The 22,971-nt window shown below is 38.3% G+C and overlaps 1 protein-coding gene across 1 annotated transcript; it reads left to right on the top strand.

Annotated features, from left to right (window-relative positions):
* The first annotated feature begins 1,068 nt into the window (after positions 1-1,068).
* On the top strand, positions 1,069-21,818 carry LOC135218743 (uncharacterized). Its single transcript, XM_064255192.1, has 9 exons — positions 1,069-1,206; positions 5,685-5,770; positions 6,044-6,148; positions 8,804-8,955; positions 14,344-14,415; positions 19,490-19,677; positions 19,906-19,998; positions 20,333-20,442; positions 21,176-21,818. The coding sequence occupies exons 2-9, from the start codon at positions 5,768-5,770 to the stop codon at positions 21,245-21,247; spliced, it is 795 nt and encodes a 264-aa protein (XP_064111262.1). The 5' UTR covers positions 1,069-1,206; positions 5,685-5,767; the 3' UTR covers positions 21,248-21,818.
* The last annotated feature ends 1,153 nt before the right edge of the window (positions 21,819-22,971 follow it).

The raw sequence follows: 22,971 nt of genomic DNA on the forward strand, positions 1-22,971 counted from the left end.
CTTCTCTTTTGCTCAGTTTTTTAAGGGTATTCGAATCATGCCTATTGAAAAAAAGGGATCCATCTAATTTTAAGTTTCTGAAAACTTTCATTGGCAAGAGAAAATAGTTCTTTTTGGAAATGTGATAAATTAGCACTTAAGGATAAGTTTTTCATTTTGGAAAATAGAAGTTCGAAAGGCGAGAAGTGTTCTATGAAACCTGGCCTGTAATTTGGTAAGCAAAAGTCCAGTCCGAAGGACAACAAAAAAAACTCCCCTTTTGGTTAAATTATAGCTAGAGTAGTTGAAGACCACCTTGTTATTATTACTGTTGAAGGTCGGTTTAGAAACACCTAGTTTATGAAGTTTGTTGTCACGGGTTTGCAGCGTCCTATCAATAAAAAGGTTCACATCCTTAGTCAATAGCCAGTTAAAAATCAGAAGATCAATTAAAGTGAGTCTGTTTTGAATAAAATTGTACAATGGTTGAATTTGCAATGCATGTTTATCAATCAATCTCTCCTTTGTAATCTGGAGCCCCTATATCTCATCATGTTCTCCATTTTCCTTCATGTTATGGAAATATACACAGATAAAAATGAGCCCGTCATCGCTTGGAATCTTTAATAAATAAAATGAACTGGTTATTACGAGAGTTAAGAAAATATTCCCAACCGAACAGAATGGACAGAGAGTGCGAGGAATTCGCGAGATTTCCTCTCTCGGGACTCTGTGCAATTGGAGGAGAAAAAGATTATTGCCACAATGGCTGCTTCTTGATTTCCCCAGTGATCAGCGAGAAACACCTTCAGACTTCAAAAAACCTGTAGCACGATTATTTCATATCAAATACTTGAAGGAAGGAGTGTTATCAATGCAGACTTCGAATATATAACCAAAAGAACTATCTTGGTCAACGGTTTGATAGCTGGGCAAATTCCCAGATAATTTGATATGATGTCTTAAAATAATGCACTAATTTTTCCTTTTCAGAATATGATAGCTGTAACTGTCCGAGGATGCCGAATTCCATATGACTCATGGGTGTAAATGCCGCAAATATATCAACTTATCAGTAGAGTCAGGTAAGGGGGCGGGGTTTCTCAAGGTGAGTGCAATACAGGTATATTACAGCTACACGGTTAAGTTGTGATAATTTGCCTTCAAACTTCGCCACCAGCGGAAACATCTGTGGAACTCTCCATAAAATCTGACGCTTCTGTTGCGGTAAGGACTCTTCTATTTTAACAAAACTTTCGCAAAAGCCACATAAAATTATAGTTGCTTTACAAAGCCTTCTGTGAAGAAGCTGCATGGCGGCGATGAGACTGTTATTAGAGAGACGAAAAGAAAACTTCCATCTCTCATGAGAGGGAGCACAGACCACCTTCAACGAAGTGTCACGACGGTTGGTTGTCAAATATTCATCTTATAATGAAAATGTGAATATTTCAAAGTTAAGAGAAATAACACAAATATATAATGAGGATTTTTTGCTCAGTTTGTCGCCACATTCGATGAAAATTTCTTAAGATAAACTTAAGTTTTGGTGGCAGTCAGAAATCTCTCTCTCTCTCTCTCTCTCTCTCTCTCTCTCTCTCTCTCTCTCTCTCTCTCTCTCTCTCTCTCTCTCTTCTCGCATTTGGCACCTAACAAACGGTGCTCGTGGCTCTTACGATACGCTTCGCTTAAGGCTAATATATTTATTTGTCAATTACATCCACGATGAGTATTTTGCCACGCGGGCAGGGGAGGGACAGTACCTTGGTAAATGTACGAGTGGCATTATTATTATTATTAATGTTATTATTATTATTCAGAGGATGAAACCTATTCATATGGGACAGGACCTCAGGAGCCATTGACTTGAAATTCAAGCTTTCAAAGAATATGGTTCTCATTTGGAAGAGGTAAGAGAAGGTATAGATAAATATATAGAGAAGAGATCCCACTTGTTAAAAAAAGAAAAATTAATAAATAAATAAATATGTATCAATGAAAGGAGAATAGTATTAAGGCAGTAATGCATTTTCATCTGTGCTTGAACTTCAAAAGTTCCCATTGGAACCCTAGCTGCAACCCCTTTCGTTCCTTTTACTGTAACTCCTTTCATATTCTCTTTCTTCCATCTTACTTTCCACCCTCTCCTAACAATTAACTCATAGTGCAACTGCTTTGAGGTTTTCTTCCGGTTACACCTAGCAACCCTTTTGCTATCAGTTTCCGTTTCAGCGCTGTATGGCCTCATAGATCCCAGTGCTTGACCTTTGGCCTAAATTCCATATTCAGTTCAATTCATTGCATTACATCCTCGGGAGTGGAACACCCTTCTCACAACACCACTCACTCAAGAAGCAACAAGAACGACCTACCACCAAGGGTCTTACACAACCCATACAACGCCATCTATGGTTATGAATATCAACTATTGTAACTCCTAAGCATGCGTTACCATAAGGAGTGTAGTAACGCAATGCAAAGCTCTGAAATAAAACTTAAATTTCCATAGCAAAGGGTAAACTATCTCATTGTTTTCCATACTCTTAAATTTGAGTTTATTTCCTGATGGATCAACTCATCCTGGGGTCTTCACCACCTTAGATTTGAATTTATTTACTAACCATGGCTTTCCACAGCCCTAGTTTTATGTTCATTTCCTTTTCACAGTCTGAAATTTGCATTTACGTCCTGGAGGGCAAATTTTCCCCCGAACTTTTAACTATGATATATGAGTTGATTTCTTGAATGATACTACACCTTAATTCCTTGCTTTTTCAGCAGTTGTGGATTCGAATTTATTTTCTAATGTTAACTGCTCTATGACTTTCCAAGCGCTTAGATCTGAGTTCATATCTTGAATAGTAAACTATTCCTCATTATTCTGCAGTCTTAGATTTTAATTTATTTACTGAAGGATAAACTGTTTTATGTCTTGTCCCAGTGTGGAAGATGAGCTCATGGCTTGAAAGGTAAACTATTCCTTGTCTTTTGCTAAAGGTGTATATTTGAATTTATGTCGTCAATCACACGCTGTTTATGGACTTTCAAGAGATTCTAATTTAGCAAAGAATTCCATGTTTTTTCTCACTGAGGTGTGAGTTTATTTCTTGTAGGATAAACTAATCATGGTCCTTCCATATACGTAGATTCAAATTCATTTCTCGAAGGGCAAAGGGTCCAGTGATTCTCCACGCTCTTGAATTTGAGTTCATTTCCTAAATGGTAAACTATCCCATGGCTTTCTGCTGTTAAAGACAAGTTAATATTTTGAGGGGTAAACTGTTTAATGGTACTATTTCACAGGTTAATAGCAAAGTTTATTTCCTGAGTTTGTACTACTATTCCTTGACTTTGCAGTCTTAGCCGTAAGTTTATATCTGTAAAAGTAAACTGTCTAAATGCTTTCCACAGTCATAGAGACAATTTGGCTTCCTGAAGTATGTTTCCTGAAAGGTGAACTATTCCAAGCTTTTCATAATTTTACCTTTGGGTTTATTTCCTGAAGGTAAAATCTGATATGGCTCGCCACACGTTTAAATTTTTATTTTGTTTCTGAAGGGCAAATTTTTCTGTCTTTCAGTATTCTTAGATTTGAGTTTATTTCTAGAAGTGCAAAGTATTCGTGCAATGTCCCCAATCATTGAGTTTTTTTATGATAGGTAAACCATTTCTGGGGTTTCCAAAGTTGTAGATTTATTTCCTGCACCGCAAACTGTCCCATAGCATTTCATCATCTCAGATCTGTATTCATTTCCTAAATTATACTGTACTCTTACACGCTTAAAAGATTGGGTATTTATTAAAGGGTAAATGATCTGAAGGGTAAACTATCCATGGGCATTTTACACTTTTGCAATCAAATTCATTTTTTGAAGATTAAGCTATTCCAGTGCTTTATACACACTCAGATTTAAGATTTTGTGGAAGGCAAAGTATTCCAGGGTTTTCTGTACCCAAAGATTTATTTTCATTTCCTTGAGATTAAAAAACTTATCCATGGATTCCCCCACTCCTCGGTTTTAGTCCATTTCCTGCTGGATAACTCGTTATGAGCTTTTCACAATGTTAGAATTGAATTTATTGCCTGCAGGATAAACTAATCCCAGTCATTCCAGTCTTAGATCCCAGTTTATTTCCAGAGGTAAATTACTCCACAAACTCTTGCAAACTTTTTGAGGGGTAAACTGTTCCACAGCTTTCCAAAATTCTTAGAGTTTGGTATCTATTCCAGGGAGTGTAAGATATTCCTGGGCTTTCCGATGTCTGTTATTTGAATTTACTTACACTCTTATGTTTGGGTTTACTTCTAGATCGCCAAACTATCCCATGACCATCCACACCCTTAAACTCTGAAAGGCAAAGTATCCAATGGTAATGCACAGTCTTATAATATTTCAGTTTATTTCCCGGAGGGCAAACTATTCCAGAGCATTCCAAAGTTTTGAGTTGACATCCTAAAGGGTGAATGAGTCCATGGGGTTCCTTAGCCGTAGACTCAAGTTTATTTCCTCAAGGGTAGAGTAATCCTGAGCGCTCCATATTTTTAGGTTTGTGTTTATTACCTGAACTTAAACTATCCTTTGGCTTTCCATACACCTAGGCTTATGTTCAATCATCAAAGGTAAATTTTTCGTTGGCTTTCTGTAGTCAAAGTTTAAGTTTATTTACTGAAGACTAAGCTACTCCTGGACTACTTCCCACAGTCTTAGCTTGAACTTGTTTCCTGAAAGGTCTGCTACCTCGTGACTTTTCAGTGTTTTACTAGAGCTTATTTCCTTAAAGTCTTTTATTTATTCCATGGAGTTCCACAGTCCTAGACTAGAGATTATTTCCTGAAGGATAAACTATTGTATGATTTTTCACTCTCTTCCATTTGGGTTTATTTCCTGAAGGGTAAATTATCCCTGTGCTTCATGAACTCTTCTTGTTGCTTATTTCCTGAAGTGTAGACTTTCCAATCTAAGATTTGAGTTTATTTCACAATGGGTCAGCTTGGACACACTTTTTCTAATTCTGCCTTTTATTATTTAGTTTTTTTTATTTCTTAAGAGTATTATTTCTTTTATTTTTATTTTTGTAATTCTATGCAATCTATTTTCCTCACAGGTCGCTTTTCCCTTGTTTACTATATAGATGTTTTACTCCTCAGAACTTTCTGTTACATGTGCTACTTACATTTACGCACCTTCGTTTTTCATTTATTGGCTCTCCAAACAAATGTCTGCTTTTGCTTGATTTTGCACATTCGTCCATATAGTAGATGACTTCTCCATCTTCAATAATAATGAAAATAAAACGAGAGGAAAATGTCTCCTACTTTCATAAGAGCAAATCCGCAGATGTGAATCTTTATCCCTGCCTCTGTAGATCCATGGCCAGGATTTGTTCATCTATGATGCTATTATTTTGTCTTTATCTTCAGAGCAAACAGGACCGCCTGCTGTGAAAGAAAACGATGAAGCTGTGGGGCATTTTTTGGTGTCTGCTGATCAGTACAGGAAAAACTATAAGATGCAAAATATTTAGATAATTAAATTAACAACGTGGACGGATGTAGTAAACTGCTTCTGAAGACTGTCTTTCACACATAATTTTTTGCAGTTATCACTATATTGTGTTTGATTGGAGAGTTGTTCGTTGATTTGTACCTGCTTTACTTATTTATGATAATTTTTGTCTTTTTTTTTTCTTTTATTTGACCCCAGGAACTGTGGAAGGAAGACTGGCTCACTGACCTCAACTCATCTATCAGTTTCCTTATTCTCGTTGTTTTCAGTTCTTCCAAAATATGGTAAGAGGTTAAAGTTTATTCTGGATTAAGTGGAGTTTTAGACTTCTCTTATTATTCTCAGCTCTTTAAAATTTTTGAAATATAAAGCAAAATTCCATATTTAATCTAGGATGCAACACAACTCGTTCAGTTTTTGAAAAACTTGGTATCAATGCCTAGATTAAAGCAAACTTTCATCAGCAATCCAAAATTACCATAAATCTGAGGTCAAGAGAATTATATCGCTTATGATCATGTGACACCGTCATTTTGTTTTATTGAATTTCCTGCCAGGACCAAAAAACTTCATCCGAGATCGTCTGTCGTTTTATTGTACCAGGGAACGCACCAGATAAAGTGATAGAGACCTACTCTGAATGGGCTCAACATTATGATGAGGTAAATGTAACTGTTATTCCTCTTCTGACTCTTGTGTTAACTTTTACACACACACACATCACACAAAACAAGCGGCAGAATGCGCCCCCCCCCCCCCCCACCCCCCCCCCCCCCCCCCCCCCCATTCACTTAACCAATTCACCTGCCAAACTCACACTCAGCCACCAACTTTCCCTCATTAACACTAAACAGAATTCCACGCAGGCACCAATTTTAACCTAGCATGCCAACAAAAAGCAAAACAAAAAAACATAAACACATGTACTCACCCAACTGCAGATACTCAGGGCTATGCTGTGCTGTCCACTGGTTGAGGTCACGGAGATAACAACAACAACAAGACCACAACCAAGAACCTCAACCTAAAACACATACCATAACCCAACACCCAAGGACCACAACCCCACAACTCAACAACACAACAACAAAAAGGAACGCAACAACAAAAAAGAAACACAACCACAACCCAAGACCACTGCACAAACAACCACCAACACAAAAACAACAGCACAAAAAAGGCAAAACACACACCCACCACCAACACCAAGGGATCACAACAGCTCACCAATAACAACCCTCAACAACTCACAACCACACAAGGAAACCACAACAGTTCCCCAACAACAACCCTCAACTACAACAACTCACAAAACTCAACAAAACTCACAAGCACAACAAATCCAACACAGGCACAACAACTCTAAGCAACAAATATCACACCCAAAAACAATCAGCAATAAACCAATAACACACCACTTAAATGACTTTCTATGCCTCAACACTTTCCACAGACCGCTGCCAACACTTACTGATCATCACCAGCTCTCACCAAAGACTGAACAAAGACTGACTCAAAACACAGAACTCTAAACTCCAACAACACCAGCAGACAACTCATAACTCACCAACAGCCAATTCAATCGTTAACCATCCAACCACCAATTACCTCTCTCTCTCTCTCTCTCTAGGACACACAGACGTTGTTAAATAGAACTCCATAACTCCTCCATAACACACACACACATTTATGTTATCGGACCTCTTTTGTTCTCAATTTTATTAGAGCCAACACTAAGGTAGTTTGTCTGCGACGCAGTGTTGGTATTTATTATCTCTTAAGAACAAGTGATTCATTGAACAGATTATTGATTCTACTGTCTTAGTTTATGAGGTGTGTCAGTGGCGCTGACACTTGTGTGGGGGCCACTGAAAAGTGCATAAGGCACTGGCACTTTCACCAGGAAATCAGGTGTGAAGGTTTCCAAGGGGTACTGTTAAGTTTAAGGTAAGGTACTGGCACACTTGTGTGTGGGCACTGAAAAGTGCATAGATAGGCACTTCAATCTCATCAAGCAATCAAGCATGAAGACTTCCAGGGGGAACTGTAAAGTGTCAGGTAGGTACTGGCACTCTCACCAGACAGCAAGCAGCAAGGCTTGAGGTGTGTCAGTGGCAGTGACAATTGAATGTGGGCACTGAAGAGTGCATAGTAGGAACTGGCAGTCTCACCAGAATCAAGTGCTAAGGCTTCCAGAAGGTACCATAAAGTGCGCAGAAACACAGGTGTGTATGAACCAGAAGTGTACATAGAGATGGGTTCGGACACGGGAACGAGCAGTGTTTTCCAAATGCTGGAAGCAGAGAAAATCTCTCACCACTCTGTAAGATGTGTGGCTAAGGAATGGTTACACACAGCAAGTGTCTCAGATTCCAAACAGGAATCTGCAAATCTTGGCCGATAGGTAAATGGGTTGGTGTTAGAGACTGGGAAAACAAGTGGCTATAAGCACAAACTAAAATCAGATAGAATTGTTTTCTCAAAATAGTTTTGTATACTGAAATCTCCAAAGCATAACAAATAGGAGCATCCTCGCTAATTGTTGGCTGTGAGTAAGAGGGAAGCAGGAAGACAAGTACTTTTACCTTTCCTATATAAGGTGAACGGTCAAGGTCACGTCTTCTACAAATAGGAAGTGATATTGGCAAAGATGGGTGTGAATAAGGCCTCAACTCAGTGTCGTTGGCCAATAACACTGGTCTCAAGTTCTCATATACTATGACCTTACGCTATCACAAATTCATACAAGTTTACGTTAATCGGAGAAAGTTGTATGCTAGTTTTAACTCTTTGATCGTGACTTAATGAAATATGCGCTGTTCAATACATCAAGTGCACTTGACTCATATAAATAAATTGATGAAGAAATAAACAGGTTTTATGAAATCATATTTGGAAAAGATTGAAATCCTTGCCTCTTGAGATGTTCGTCCACTCTAGACACTCTGTGGATGCTTTACCATACATATCGTCATGTTCTGGATCAATAAAGCGGGGAAGGCAATAGATTGATAAGTAAGCATCGCAAAATATTTCTGTTCCATATCATCAGGTACCTATTCGTGGTGTTACACTCGGGAATTCACTATTATGCAACCCATGGGAAAAGCTAATGTGATCAGCAGTGATACCATGATCGGTTTATAACTCTCTGAATCGTTCTCTAGTGGTGGCGGGAAACTACAATTGTATCAATTCCCTAGTTTCTTTTTCTTTGGTTTTCTTAGCTTGCGTTAGTTTTCCCCTGAGGATGAAAGCCACTGGAGTCCCTGATGCTTTTTCCATAACTATAGTTACTTACTATTTTTTCTCCCCAGATTTTGGATTCATTGAATTACATTGGCCCCAAATTAGCAGCCAATGAGGTGGCAGCCAGAATCCCTCAAGAGAAGCGAGGCACCTTAAAAGTCATTGACATTGCTGCTGGGACGGGAAGAGTTGGTCGACTGCTGAGAGACAAAGAGTTCTCGTGAGTTACTTCTCATCATTCTTACGAATAAACGGCCGTATGAAACAGATGTCACCATTTAAACCCTTGACGCTATGTATCCCGTCTGAGGCTTCTCCTTCGGTTGATATATATATATATATATATATATATATATATATATATATATATATATATATATATATAGATATCTATATATATATATATATATATATATATAAATATATATATATATATATATATGATATATATATATATATATATATATATATATATATATATATATATATATATATATATATATCTATATATATAATATATATATATATATATATAATATATATATAATATATATATATATATATATATATATATATATATATATATTAATATTAATAATATAACTTTACAAAACACATTAAAAAATGGCAGAAAATATTAACACTAAACTTACAAAACAAATTAACAAATGGCAGAACATATTAACACTTAACTTTACATAAAACTTAGAATTAAATATCTTTTATTTTTGTCTTTTTTTATTTTTATATTTTTTTTGTTTTTTTTACTTTTTTTATTAATTTACATTTTTTTTTTTTTTTTTTTTTTTTTTTTTTTACAAAATTTCAATTTATTCACCACTTTCAACTTTCTGTTTTTTCGTATTACTTAGATCTTCCTGTTTGCTTACTCCTACTAAAGGCCCCTTTAAAAAATAACTATCCATGGAAGATTGTTTCTGCCTGCTTTTCACAATGTTCCTGTGTAAGCCTTTTCAGGGTGTCTCTTTTCTACAAATGATTGCACTTTATAAAAAACAGCTAGAGCATCCTTAATTTCTGCCGTTGTCATAGGGTCCTCCTCCTCCTCCTCGCCGCTGCTAGAGAACCCTTCTTGAATGGCGTTATGTTGCATGGCCTCCAACTCCTTCAGGTCATCCGTCGTAAGCTCCTCTTGGTGCTCCTCGAGAAGGTCGTTGATGTCATCCTCGTCGACGACCAGCCCCATGGACTTGCCGAGTCAAGATCTGGTTGCGAAACAGTTTCAGGATCGTCAACTGTTTCTGAATCTGCATCAGCTTTGCCCACGTTAAATCCCTCGAAGTCTTGGGCGGATACGGCATCAGGTTCACCTCGAAACCTCCTGCCAAGCTTGATAGAGGACTCGGATGCGTATCACGATATCGAAATGCTTCTTCCAAAATTCACGCAAGGAGAGGTTTGTGGTATTGGTGATGTTGAAACATCTCTTGAAAAGATGTGTTTCGTATACAGCTTATTGAAGTTAGATATCACTTGCTGGTCCATGGGTTGGAGGAGAGGGGTGGCGTTAGGTAGAAGATAAAAGAATACTCCGCTAGGATAGCTTCCTCGAGGCCAGGAGGGTGAGCAGGGGCATTGTCCAACAACAGCAGACATTTCAGAAGGAGGCGCTTCTCTTCCAAAAATTTCTTCACCGTTGGGCCAAAACACAGATTTACCCACTCGGTGAACAAAAGTCTCGTTACTCAGGCTTTCGCATTAGCCCTCCACATCACTGGAAGTTTCTTCTCTAGCACTTTGTTGGTCTTGAAAGCTCGAGGAGTCTCCGAATGATACACAAGTAGGGGCTTCACCTTACAATCCCCACAGGCATTGGAACAAAGTGCGAGCGTACGCCTGTCTTTCATAGGCTTCTGCCCAGGTAGCTTCTTCTCTTCCTCCGTGATGTGCGTCTGACGAGGCATTTTTTCATAACGGCCAGTCTCGTCTCAGTTGAAGACTTGCTGAGAACTGTAGCCTTCATTGATTGTCATCTCGTCAAACGTCTTAATAAAGGCTTTGGCCGCTTTCGTGTCAGAGCTGGCAGCCTCCCCATGCCGCCCCACCGAAGGGATGCCAGTCCGTTTCCAGAATTTTTCAAACCACCCATGAGAAGCCTTGAAGTCTGGGGTTGGCGTCGATGTCCCTTCTCCTCCGTTGTCTTCGGCCTGGGCAATCAAATCGCTGAAAATAGCGCTGGCCTTGTGGGAGGTTGCCGTCTCGGTTATCGCATCACCAGCGATTTCTTTGTCTTTTATCCATACAAGAAGCAGCCTCTCCATCTCATCATGCACGTGGCCCCTATTGTTGGAAGGTGTAGCTGCTTTGATGGCTTCCTTCTGCTTAAGGATGGTACCTATCATCGACGGATTTCAGCCATATTCCTTAGCGATCACACTCAACCGCATGCCAGCCTCATACTTCTTGATTATCTCCATCTTTTTCTCCATAGAAAGCATCCTCTTCTTTCCATGAACTTCAGCAACTTTCTTGGGACCCATGACTATACATAATTAAGTTATATACTAATTAAGTTCTCACACAACACGATAAAGTACAAAGCAAAATCACTAACACGAATTTACGTTAACCAACAAAATCGTATATGTGAACAAACGAATTCCGCGTGCGTATGATAACGGTGCTGCTACAGAGTGGCCGAATGACGACTTTACGTAGAGCAGTGGTTTCTTAACCTGGGGGGCGCGCCCCCCTAGGGGTGGGGCGTCAGTGATTTCCAGGGGGGGCACGAGCCTCAGGTGAAAAGAAGTTTTTCCATTTATGGGTTATTTTCATGAGAAGAGCATGGGGCAGTACTGTAAGATAAGCTTATGAAATAATGCAGAAATGTCGGGTTCAGCAAGGAAATGCAAGCCAGTTTTAGGAACTTGGATTCTGCTCTCGCTGACAGTAACCTCGACTCTGACTTAAAGCAACAATAATCACTCATCTAAGTGACTTGAAAGCAGAATTCATCAGATACTTCCCAGATATAGATGACAAGCGTGAAGCCTGGAAATTCGTCAGGAACCCATTTCAATGTGAAGTAGCTGATGTTGCTGATGAAGTCCAAGAAGAGTTCCTAGAATTGAAGTTCAACTCTACAGCTAAAGAAGACTTCAAAGATATGGATTTTGGAGACGTTCTGGGTCAAATACCTTCCTGTTACCCTCTGATCTCACATCAGGCTCTTCGGATTCTAACAATGTTTGGATCCACATATCTATGTGAAACTGCATTTTCCACGCTCGTTGCTATCAAAACCAAATATCTCACTAAGATGTATTCAGATCTGGTAGCTTAGAGCAGTGTCAAATATCTCATTAATGTAATTCAAGCTAAGGAAATTGACTAAAAAGCCATTTTTATTCATTTTCTTTTTAAATCTGGGAGTGAAATTTGTCTATAGATGCAAGGGGGGCGTGGAGGGAAAGAGCTGTTCCTAGAGGGGGCGTGGTAGTAAAAAGGTTAAGGTTAAGGACTGACGTAGAGCATGATGGGGTAGATGCTAACCAATAGGAGAGTAGGATCTTACGGCGGTGACTAGCATCAGGAACCAATGGGAGAGCGGGAGGATGGTGGTGAGTCTACTCAGTTGGCAGCGCACGAGTTTTAAAATTGTTCTCGGTGGTCCGGGCGAATCTCGGGACTTTACAGTAACACCCTTTCGTAACCTGAATTATTTTTGTATGCAGAGGGTAAAAAATCTTTGTATTTGCTTTCGTAACTTGAATGTTTCGTAAGTTGAGACTTTCATATTTCGAGGTTCCACTGTATATATATATGTGTGTGTGTATGTGTGTAGGGGAACTGCTACAAATGTAATGTAGCAAAATCGGACTGATTGGGCGGCAACTGGAATAGGTGTTGACAATGAGATATAATTATACAATTAGTTTGCTTTCCGCAAGGATTGTTAGCTATCTCCTTATCATAAACTTTTTATTAATTGGGAAAATAAATTGATATGTCCTTATTATGTATTTATTCTTGGTAGGGAAACTTATAACTTCTTTTCCACCTTTTATTTTTGGGTGCTTGGACTGAGACAAACTATTCTGAACTTTTCTTTCTTTGCAAGTCTATTCTTAGTGGCTTGGCCCTTTCATCAAAACGCCTTCCCGTTATCTTTCCTGTAGTAATTGGTAAGCTTCTCGTTTGGAAACGCCTCTTCGTCCATGCCCAGGCTCTTGAGGGTGTGTCTTTAGGCATTCATTCTTGTAGGATATTCATGGAGGCCTACTATAGGACATCCTCAAAAGTCTGGCAATGCTAATTTGATTGGTTAAAACCAAAAGGCCTACTTTAATAGGGAGGAGTCTCAACTTCTTCCCTTAAACAAAGGTGCATCAAGTTTTCCTTAGTAATATTAAGCAGACGGCCCTCGAGATGGTCTAACCCAAATTAATTCTCGGCGCTCGAACGTTTCAGAAAATGTCAGGAGAGCCGTAGTGTCGATTAATTTTCTATAGTGGGAGTGACATAGGTCTTCGGGAGATATAAACCATATTCCGAGGTTTCAAATTTCCTGGGTGCCTGAGTGTCAAGCTTGAGTGAGAGAGGTTCTTTCTTATACTTTGGTAAGATCATTATTTCGTTCGTTTTTCCTATTCCTCCACCTAGGAGCTCTGCCACGAGTCCAGCTTACTCAGTTTCACTTACCTACATTGACCACTGAGCATTGGCTGGCGTCCTTGACACGTCCTTCCGCTTTCACTTCATCTCACAAAAAGGTTTCACTTTACTGTTGTTACTATGACTTTCGCTTCTTCATTTGAACAATCACTTTCGACCCTCTTCCCAGGGCAGTCTAAGGATTCAGTACTATGCACACTCATTGGTTATACAGAGCTGTGGACTCAGTCAGTGACCAATCCCCAGTCTGAAGGATTCGGTGTTTGTTAACAAGAACAACATTGCTTCACCTTTCTGCTTCCAAAACGTCGTCTCCGACCCTCATCTTCATGAATCCCCCCTCTTAGGAGCATCCACGAGTGGAGTTTTCTCATTTTCCAATGAGCATTGGCTCACGTCTTTGATACGTACTTTCTTTCTCTCACAAACACTTCTAGAGATCCTTCTTAAGGTTTCATTTCATTGTTACGACTTTTGCTTTATAAATCATCAGTTTTGCTGCACATTCATTTATTAAACACAGTGTTGACTCAATCAAAAACCGCCAGTCTAAACGCGTCCCTGTTTATTATTAACAATTCTTCAAGGACATCGTCTCCAACCCACACAGTGACCATAACCTCCCATGCCCCATAGGAGCATTGGCACGAGTGCAGCTTGCTCAGTTTCTACTTACCTGTATTACCCACATTCATTTTCATTGAGCATGGCTTACTTACCTGACATGTTCATAATCATATATTCCTAATGATCCTTCTTAAGGTTTCATTTTATTCTTACGACTTTTACTTCGTCTAAATAAACAGTTTTGACACTAATCTTCGCCAAATATTTTCTACTTCATAATGAGGCTTCGGTTATGTTTATGTCGTCAAAAGTAGCATGTTGACAACGCAACTGGTTCTTATACATTATAATCATGTCTTAGTGTACCTGTTACAAGTGAATCAAAATCTAATATCCTTTTCGACAGAAACATTGACGCCCTAGAGCCACGTACGCAGAGTTCCTGGGAGTTGGACAAAATTCAGTCCCTGACGGTAAGGTAGACTCAGATCTTCACTGCTCACGAATTATTACCTTTAGTTATTGACAGAATTTGCAGGAAAATGCGGATTTTATCAGTCTGATTTTTTCATTGATGTAATCATGAATGGAGGTATCCATCATTTTATTACTAGAATGAGTGCTGCGGTTCTGAGGGCTATTTTCTTCCTACAGGTCAACAGTCAGAGGTCTGTTATGAAAAAGTTGTCAGTGTAGAACAGGATAAACTGGAAGTGGAAGGGTTTCATTTTATTCGTGCATGCCTCTAGCATTTTGAACAATTAATGGGTAGAAGCACTCTTTATTACTATTATTCATGTCAAGGTTTGTTGTTATGTAAAATCCTCATGAAAAAATGTTTTGTAACTGTTTTGAATATAGTATAATTGGAAAGATCTCTTGGATTTATATAAAAAAAATTTTTTGTAGACTGCCCCATTAAGAATTGGCTTACTACAGATTTCAGCATGATACACTCGGTGGTCATACAGAGAAAATTTGTAACTTTGGAAGCTTGAATCCCAAGTCTATGAGCCCTGTGGGGTTGTTACAAATGGATAGGGTTCATCTTCTGAATAATAATAATAATGTTTTATTAAATGCTAGAATTAACAGAGTTTATTTTATACAGAATTCTTGACTTGCTTCCCTGGCCCACTGATATTTCTAAGCAGTTGTCCGATGTTCATCATGATGGCCAAAACGAGGTGGCCGATACATGTAGACGTTCTTTAGAAAACCCTAAAGAAACACAAGAAATACTAATTGACCCCTGACCTACGCGATGCGCCTGAATACCCGTTGTGTACCCTTATCCTGTCCTTGACCACCTGTCTTTGATAACCCCTGAAATTCCGTTGATGACTGAAAGCAGGATGAACATCGGACATCTGCTTAGAAATACCAGTGTACTAGCGGAGAAAGTCATTAGAAGAACTAAGAGAATTCGGTATAAAATAAACCCTGTAAATTCTGCCATTATATTTAATAAAATATGTTTGAAAGAAGGTCTGTTTCCAGCATACAATAATAATAATAATAATAATAATAATAATAATAATAATAATAATAATAATAATAATAATAATAATAATAATAATAATAATAATAATAATAATAATAATAATAATATTTTGGTAGAAGACCCTCTTTTATGCAAATGCTATTAAAAAGGATGGCAGAATTAAGCGAGTTGATTTTATATATTGTTTTTTCTATTTTCCTTACAATTCGTTTCTCAGTCTCAGCGATGTTTCTGAGTAACTGGCCAATATTCAGCATTTACAATTTTTGGAAATTCCCAATATGAATATTGGCCAGTTACTCAGAAACATCGCTGAGCCTGAGAAGCGAATTGTAAGGAAAATAGAAAAAACAATGTATATAATAATAATAATAAAAGGGGGAAGCAGACCTTGGATACATGCCTTTTCGAAAAAAAAGAATGGCAGAATTAAGCAAACTTATCTTGTAAAGAATTTTCTCTGTTTTTCTGATAATTCGTTTCTCATAATCAGTGAGACTGCTAAGTAAGTGACCTTTATTTATGGTGTCAATCTGGTATTTCTGATGTCTAATTGAATGTCAAGATCTGATATTTCTTCTGTATTATCAATAGTAAAAATATATAGGATAAATACTGGCTGTCCAGCTAGATAAACCGACCAGGCTGGGAAGTTAAGTCTATATCAGGGTGATATCCTTTATTGTCCAAAGACTGCTACTGCACAGTGACGGTGAAAAACTACACAAGAGAAACAAAATGCAATGAATTACAGTGTGCAAAATTGCAATCACTCAAACTAATAGAGCATCACAAAACCGCAAATTACGGGAATTCTGAATCACAATGCAAAATGAAATGCAACTTTATGGGGTAACACATCAAAACGAACCTTCGCAGACAACTTACGGTGTAGTCTGCCACGGGATGCTTATACTCATCTCACACACTAGACACTTCTCAAGCAACAACGCTAACAAATTGGGGTTTCACACCACACAGCAAACATTATCCCATCATGAAAAACTCCTGCACGAGTCTCTGGCACCACATCGTGCAATCGCGCCAAAAACAAATGTAAACAAAACAAGAGCGAAATGGGCAACCACAAAACATCACACATCAAGGCAGCAGCAAACGAAATGAGCCCAAAACAGTACATGATACAACTCAGGAGATATGATAATTCAATTGTATGCAAGACAGTCTCGCTGATTATCTGATTATGAGAACGAATTATCTGGTTATGCAATAATAATAATAATAATAATAATAATAATAATAATAATAATAATAATAATAATAACAATAATAAAAATAATAATAATAATAATAATTTGGACTGGTTAAGCAACATTGGGGCTGGTAAGTCGTTGGATGGGTGACGGATCTCCTCGGCGTTGATTCCTTGGGAAGAGATCTTTATCACAACTTCCTCAGTCTACTCAGCTGTAAATGATTACCTGTCCCCGATGGGTAGGGTCCAGCTATGGGTTAAATAGCAAAACTCAGGAATGATGGAAAGAAATTAAGGATTAAACAACAAAGACGTAAATGGAACCTCTGGCAACAGAGGCGCTTCATCCGGCAGCCAGGTATTCAGCCCAATTGAAGGGGAAGACGGTCAGGTACTTGGAGGTTGTCATCCAGCAACTGACCACCACAACGACAGTAACCAGCAACCTGAGACTGGAGCTACAGAAGCAAACCAGAATCTTCTTCTGGGCAGAAAACAAGGAAATATGGAGATGCAACATCAGAAGCAGCCCAATGGAAAGAGGATACAGAAGATTGATCAACATCTGGAATGAGAGAAATAACACCCACAAACAGAACAGAGGCTGGCAGACCAAGTAAGGAACATAAAGAAAAAGAACAGGCTCTCCACAACAGAAAGAGAGGAACTGGAATGAGACATAACACCCAGCAACGAAGAACAAGAAGACGAACTAAGAGACAATACCACAGAAGACGACAGGGATGATGAGCTACCAAACAACGACACACGAAGAAAGAAAAAGTAACAGAGAGGACGGAATGGGTAGAAAAGATCAGACAAGGGATGAAGCCAGATACAGAAACGACAGAGATCCCCTACATGAAAGCCTACAACACAAAGAAATAAAGGGAGAGAAAAAGTGAAGTTAGTGAAATAATGAGGCTAATACACACCACCAGTAGCACAGAAATAAATAACTTGGCATATGCAGGAGAAAGACTAGCAGCACCATCACAACCAACCCAACAGAAATCAAAACAGCAACGAACTTGGAAAAACAAATCATGGTGATAAGGTCTGACTTGAGTAAACTGAAAGAGATGGCAGAAAAGAGGCGAAGGAGCAAGAAAAGGGAGGAACTGAACGAGAAATGCAAAGTACAGGAGAAGGGACTAAGCAACATAATAGAAGATATAAAACAGAGGCTTAAATCCAAAGGACATAAGACCCAATGGTACATGAACAGGAGTTAAGGATACCAAAAGAGCAAACTATTCAGGACCAACCATAAAAGACTATATAGCCAACTAAGAAGGGGAGACAACCACTAGGAAATTCGTGAGGACGAACTAAGTAAGAGACTGGGAAAACATATGGAGCAAATCAATATCACACAACAAACGTGCAATATGACCGCATGAATCAGACACCAACTAAAGAAAATGCCCAACTAGAAAGCCTCAGGTCCGGGTGAAGTCCATGGATACTGGTTCAAAAACTTCAAGGCCCTACACCGAAGAATAGCAAAACAACTCCAGCATTGTATCACAAATCACCATGCGCCCAAATGGATGACCACAGGAAGAACATCCTTAGTCCAGAAAGACAAGAGTAAGGGAAATATAGCCAGTAACTACAGGCCTATCACCTGCCTACCAATAATGTGGAAGCTACTAACAGGCATCATCACTGAAAGGCTATTCAACTACCTAGAGGATACAAACACCATCTCCCACCAACAGAAAGGCTGCAGAAGGAAGTGTAGGGGCACAAAAGACCAGCTCCTGATAGACAAAATGGTACTGAAGAAAGTAAGAGAAATGAAACCAACCTAAGCATGGAATGGATTTACTACAAAAAAGCATTCAACATGATACCACACACATGTTTAATAGAATGCCTGAAAATATATGGGGCAGAGGAAAACACCATCTGCTTCCTAAAAAATACAATGCGTAAGTGGAGTACAATACTTACAAGCTCTGGAATAAGACTACCAGAGGTTAACATCAGGAGAGGGATCTTCCAGGGCGACTCACTGTCTCCACTACTCTTCGTAGTAGATGCTAGATACAAACTCAAGAAAGGAGAACAACAGATTAACGTAACCCTGATGTTCATGGACGACATCAAGCTGTACATGTAACACGACAGGAAGGAGGGAGAGGACTACTCAGCATAGAGGACTGTCAACATTGAGAGCAGAGCACAGGGGCAATATCTGAAAACCAGTGAAAACGAGTGGCTCAGGAATGCAATGGAATAAAGACTGATAAAAGTACACAAAGACCCAGAAATATACAGAGACAGAGAATGACCAACAGAACTGAGGCATGGCACAACAAGCAATGCACGGACAGTACATGAGACAGACTAAAGAACTGGCCAACAATGAAACATAGCAATGGCTACAGCGGGAGAACTCAAGAAAGAAACAGATGGAATGCTAACAGCAGCTCAAGATCACGCACTAAGAACCAGATATATTCAAAGAACGATAGAAGGAAATAACATCTCACCCATTTTCAGGTAGTGCGATATGAAAATGAGACCATAAACGACATAGCAAGCGAATGTCTGGCACTTGCACAGAACCAGTGCAAAAAGGGGCATGATTCGGTAACAAAAGCCCTCCACTGGAGCCTGTGCAAAAAACACCAGCTACCTTGCAGTAATAAGTGGTACGAGCACCAACCTGAGGGAATGATAGAAATGACCAGGAAAAATCCTCTGGGACTATGGTATCAGAATAGATAGGGCGATATGTGCCAATAGACCAAACGTGACATTAATTGACAAAATCAATAAGAAAGTATCACTCAGTGATATCGCAATACCATGGGACACCAGAGTAGACGAAAAAGATAGAGGAAAAATTGATAAATATCAAGACCTGAAAATAGAAATAAGAAAGATATGGGATATGCCAGTGGAAGTTGTACCCATAATCATAGGGACACTAGGCACGAGCCCAAGATCCCTCAGAAGGAATCTGGAAAAACTAGATGCCAAAGTAGCTCCAGGACTCATGCAGAACAGTGTGCTCCTAGAAACAGTGCGCATAGTAAGGAAAGTGATGGACTCTTAAGGAGGCAGGATGCAACCCTGATTTCACTTTAGATAGTAACAAATCCTTCCATAGTCAATGATATTAATTCATGGCTAATTTTGTTTTACAAGATCCTTGTGATTTCTCACTCTCCTATGTACTTTGCAAGTCTATTCATTCTTTGCAGGATTTTAAGCTTGAAATCCCTTATCAACAGATATGTATGACGTCCTAGTCATGGCGGGTGGTTTTGCAGAGGGCCACATACCTGTCAGTGGAATTGATGATATGATAAGAATAACAAAACCTGGTAAGTTATTCACGGCAGGCTACTTGACCCATGCCATAGTTTTCTGGTGTGTACAGGTTGCCTATCAAGTACAATAAATAATATAACAACAAATTCACAGTCAAAAGACTATAAGAACTCTGAGTATGCACACTTTTTCTTTTCCTAGGAAATATATAGGAATTTATATCAGCTACGTTTGAGTTTCCAAGCCTAACTGTCCAGATTTTCAGTGAGTGAACTGTATTCAGACATAAACTTTAGTAATTTATTTGAAGGGTTGGGAGAACTCTGGCTATAGGCAAGCATTCTAGACATACAAATTCATTTTTATTCTACTTATATCTTCATAAAGGAGGACTGGTCATCATCACAATGAGGAAGAGCTTCCTACTCTGCGAGGAATACAAGGACAGGTTGATTCCTTACATGGATGAGATGGAAAGGCAAGGAAAGTGGATTAAGGTAATCTCAACACCAAAACCATGATCATCAGTGTCACTAACTTTATTAGCATTATTTTCAGGTATATATTTAAGGACGTATTCATTCTCTAAGGTTAACTTGAAATTAATTAGGATTGAAAACAGGACAACTTTAAGCAAAACCTCACCTCGACATTTGGCACTAAGGTACGGCATGAGCCAATGACTCCATTTCTGTATTATTGTTATTCACAATGAGCAAAAATTCACATGGCACACCAGAATAGCACGTGGATACTGGCGAAAAGAGAGAAATAAAACATATACAGAAAAAAATGGAGAAAGAAGTCTCAGTACATTTGCAGATTACAACCATATGCTGCTACCCACAATGGGCGAGACAGGGCTTCCCATAATACAGGCGTTATCTGCACTCTAACTATTGCCTTTATCATTTCTAATTAGAACTCAGGACTTTAACCCACTATCTAGACTGTCAAAATAAGTCTTCATCTTTTGAAAAGCCTCAGTTTAAATCAACTGAACAAAATTGTAAATAAAAAGACAAAGCTCACAATGTCCAGAGTAGATAAGAAAAGTTTCTGAGATCATTAGAAAGTGACCATAATCTACTCATAAATGCAACTCTGTATCAATAACATCTGTTACTTCAGTGAAATGTATCATAGACTATGATCGCTTCTCTACTCAGTTATTTGTCAGCTTCAAAAGATTAACTTTCACCTCTAAATGAAAATAACATCTTTTTCCAGGAAGACGTTGAATTCTTCGATGAATACGTTGTCAATGAGAAGGGAATTCTTTTTACATACAAAGTTATATAAGTTCTTTCTGTTTATTAATTACCCAAAAAGGTGATATAATCTGTTTCCTGTTTCATTTAAAGGAATTTTAATAAAACTCCAGCAAATTGTAAACCCTCTTATTTAACAGAAAATAGGCTATACACAGTCAGCCATACACATTGCTATGATAAAAAGAAATTATGTTTTTTCCTATTAGGCATTGCTAAAACCTATTTATGCAGATGCTTTCAAAATAGTTGATTGAGCAGTTAGCAATCAGAGTAGCAATCTAAAATAACTAATGATTTGAGCACTCAGAGCGATAATCCATATAAAATAGCAAGTCCTCTATGATAACTAAGTCTAATCTAATCGAGCTACCCTACAACATCTATTTACATCAAAGAGCTTCTGTTCATTAAGTAGCAATCTAAAATAACTAATGATTTGAGCACTCAGAGCGATAATCCATATTAAATAGCAAGTGCTCTATGATAACTAAGTCTAATCTAATCGAGCTACCCTACAACATCTAATTACATCAAAGAGCTTCTGTTCATTAAGTATTCAAATTGTTCTAAGTTACCTTTAAAATAAATTCTTAAAATGATACATTTTTATTTGCCTTCATCATTTGCTACACAGCAATATTGCGACCCTTTCAGCAGTTTTGGATTCTCAGCAGCTGGTAGAGTTATTGGCTCATCTTGTCTCCCTAAAAAGAGCCATGATACAAAATTCCACCATCCTCTTTGAAGGTTTACAAAGTCATTGTTATTAGAAACGTTACTGACATCAGCGCAAACTTTAGTGTGTTCTAATATTGACACACACACACACACAAAGAGAGAAAGAGGGAGAGAGAGAGAGAGAGAGAGAGAGAGAGAGAGAGAGAGAGAGAGAGAGAGATACAACCAATGCACTCATGCTATTCAATAATAATTACCCTAAAAGGAAATTCAAAATATGAAACACTTATAGATTTCCTGGTTTAGGCAATTATTAGAAAAATTAAGGGAAATTTAGACACCAGCTATCTACCCATGATCACTGGTACAGAACGATGGAAATACCCCAATCATAACCAAGACAATCTTACAAAGTCAAAAAGCAAGTAAGTCCATAGTATCGCATGTATTAATATTAACCAGGAATTCATGCCTTGAAAATCATGGCATATATAAACTTGACTCATTAATCTCAATAGAAATAACCAAGGAGTTTAGTCTTAAGGATGGTACTGGAGAGATGAGAATAAGGGAAAAGTCCCTGAAGGTTTATCAAATTTGAAATTGTTATCAGTTCTGATGATTAAGACATCTAAAAAGGGGATTCGGTTATTGTTTTCCCAGTCTACTTTAAATTTTATGTTCGAGACTAAGGAATTTAATTTTTTTAGAAAGATATCAAAATATCCCCGCTTGCTTTTCCAGTATGTTAATATGTTGTCTACACAAAGTAGCCAAATCATATCTGCAGGTTTGATAAGGTTCATAATTACTGTTCCGAAATACTCAATATATAAGTTTGCTAAAACAGGACTAAACAGGCTTCCCATACTGCAACCTAATATTTTACAGTAAAAGTTATCACTAAAGGGAAAGACATGATTTGTGACACAGAGCTCTACAAGTTGTTTATTTCATTTACTTGTAAGGGGAAGTGGTCAGAAAATGGCTCAAGTTTATCTTTGAGTAACGTTAATACATCTTTTATGGGTACTTTAGTGAAAAGGGAGTCTACGTCTACAATGAGAAGTTTTA

Source organism: Macrobrachium nipponense, chromosome 1, assembly GCF_015104395.2.
Source record: "Macrobrachium nipponense isolate FS-2020 chromosome 1, ASM1510439v2, whole genome shotgun sequence".
In the NCBI taxonomy this organism is placed as follows: Eukaryota; Metazoa; Arthropoda; class Malacostraca; order Decapoda; family Palaemonidae; genus Macrobrachium; species Macrobrachium nipponense.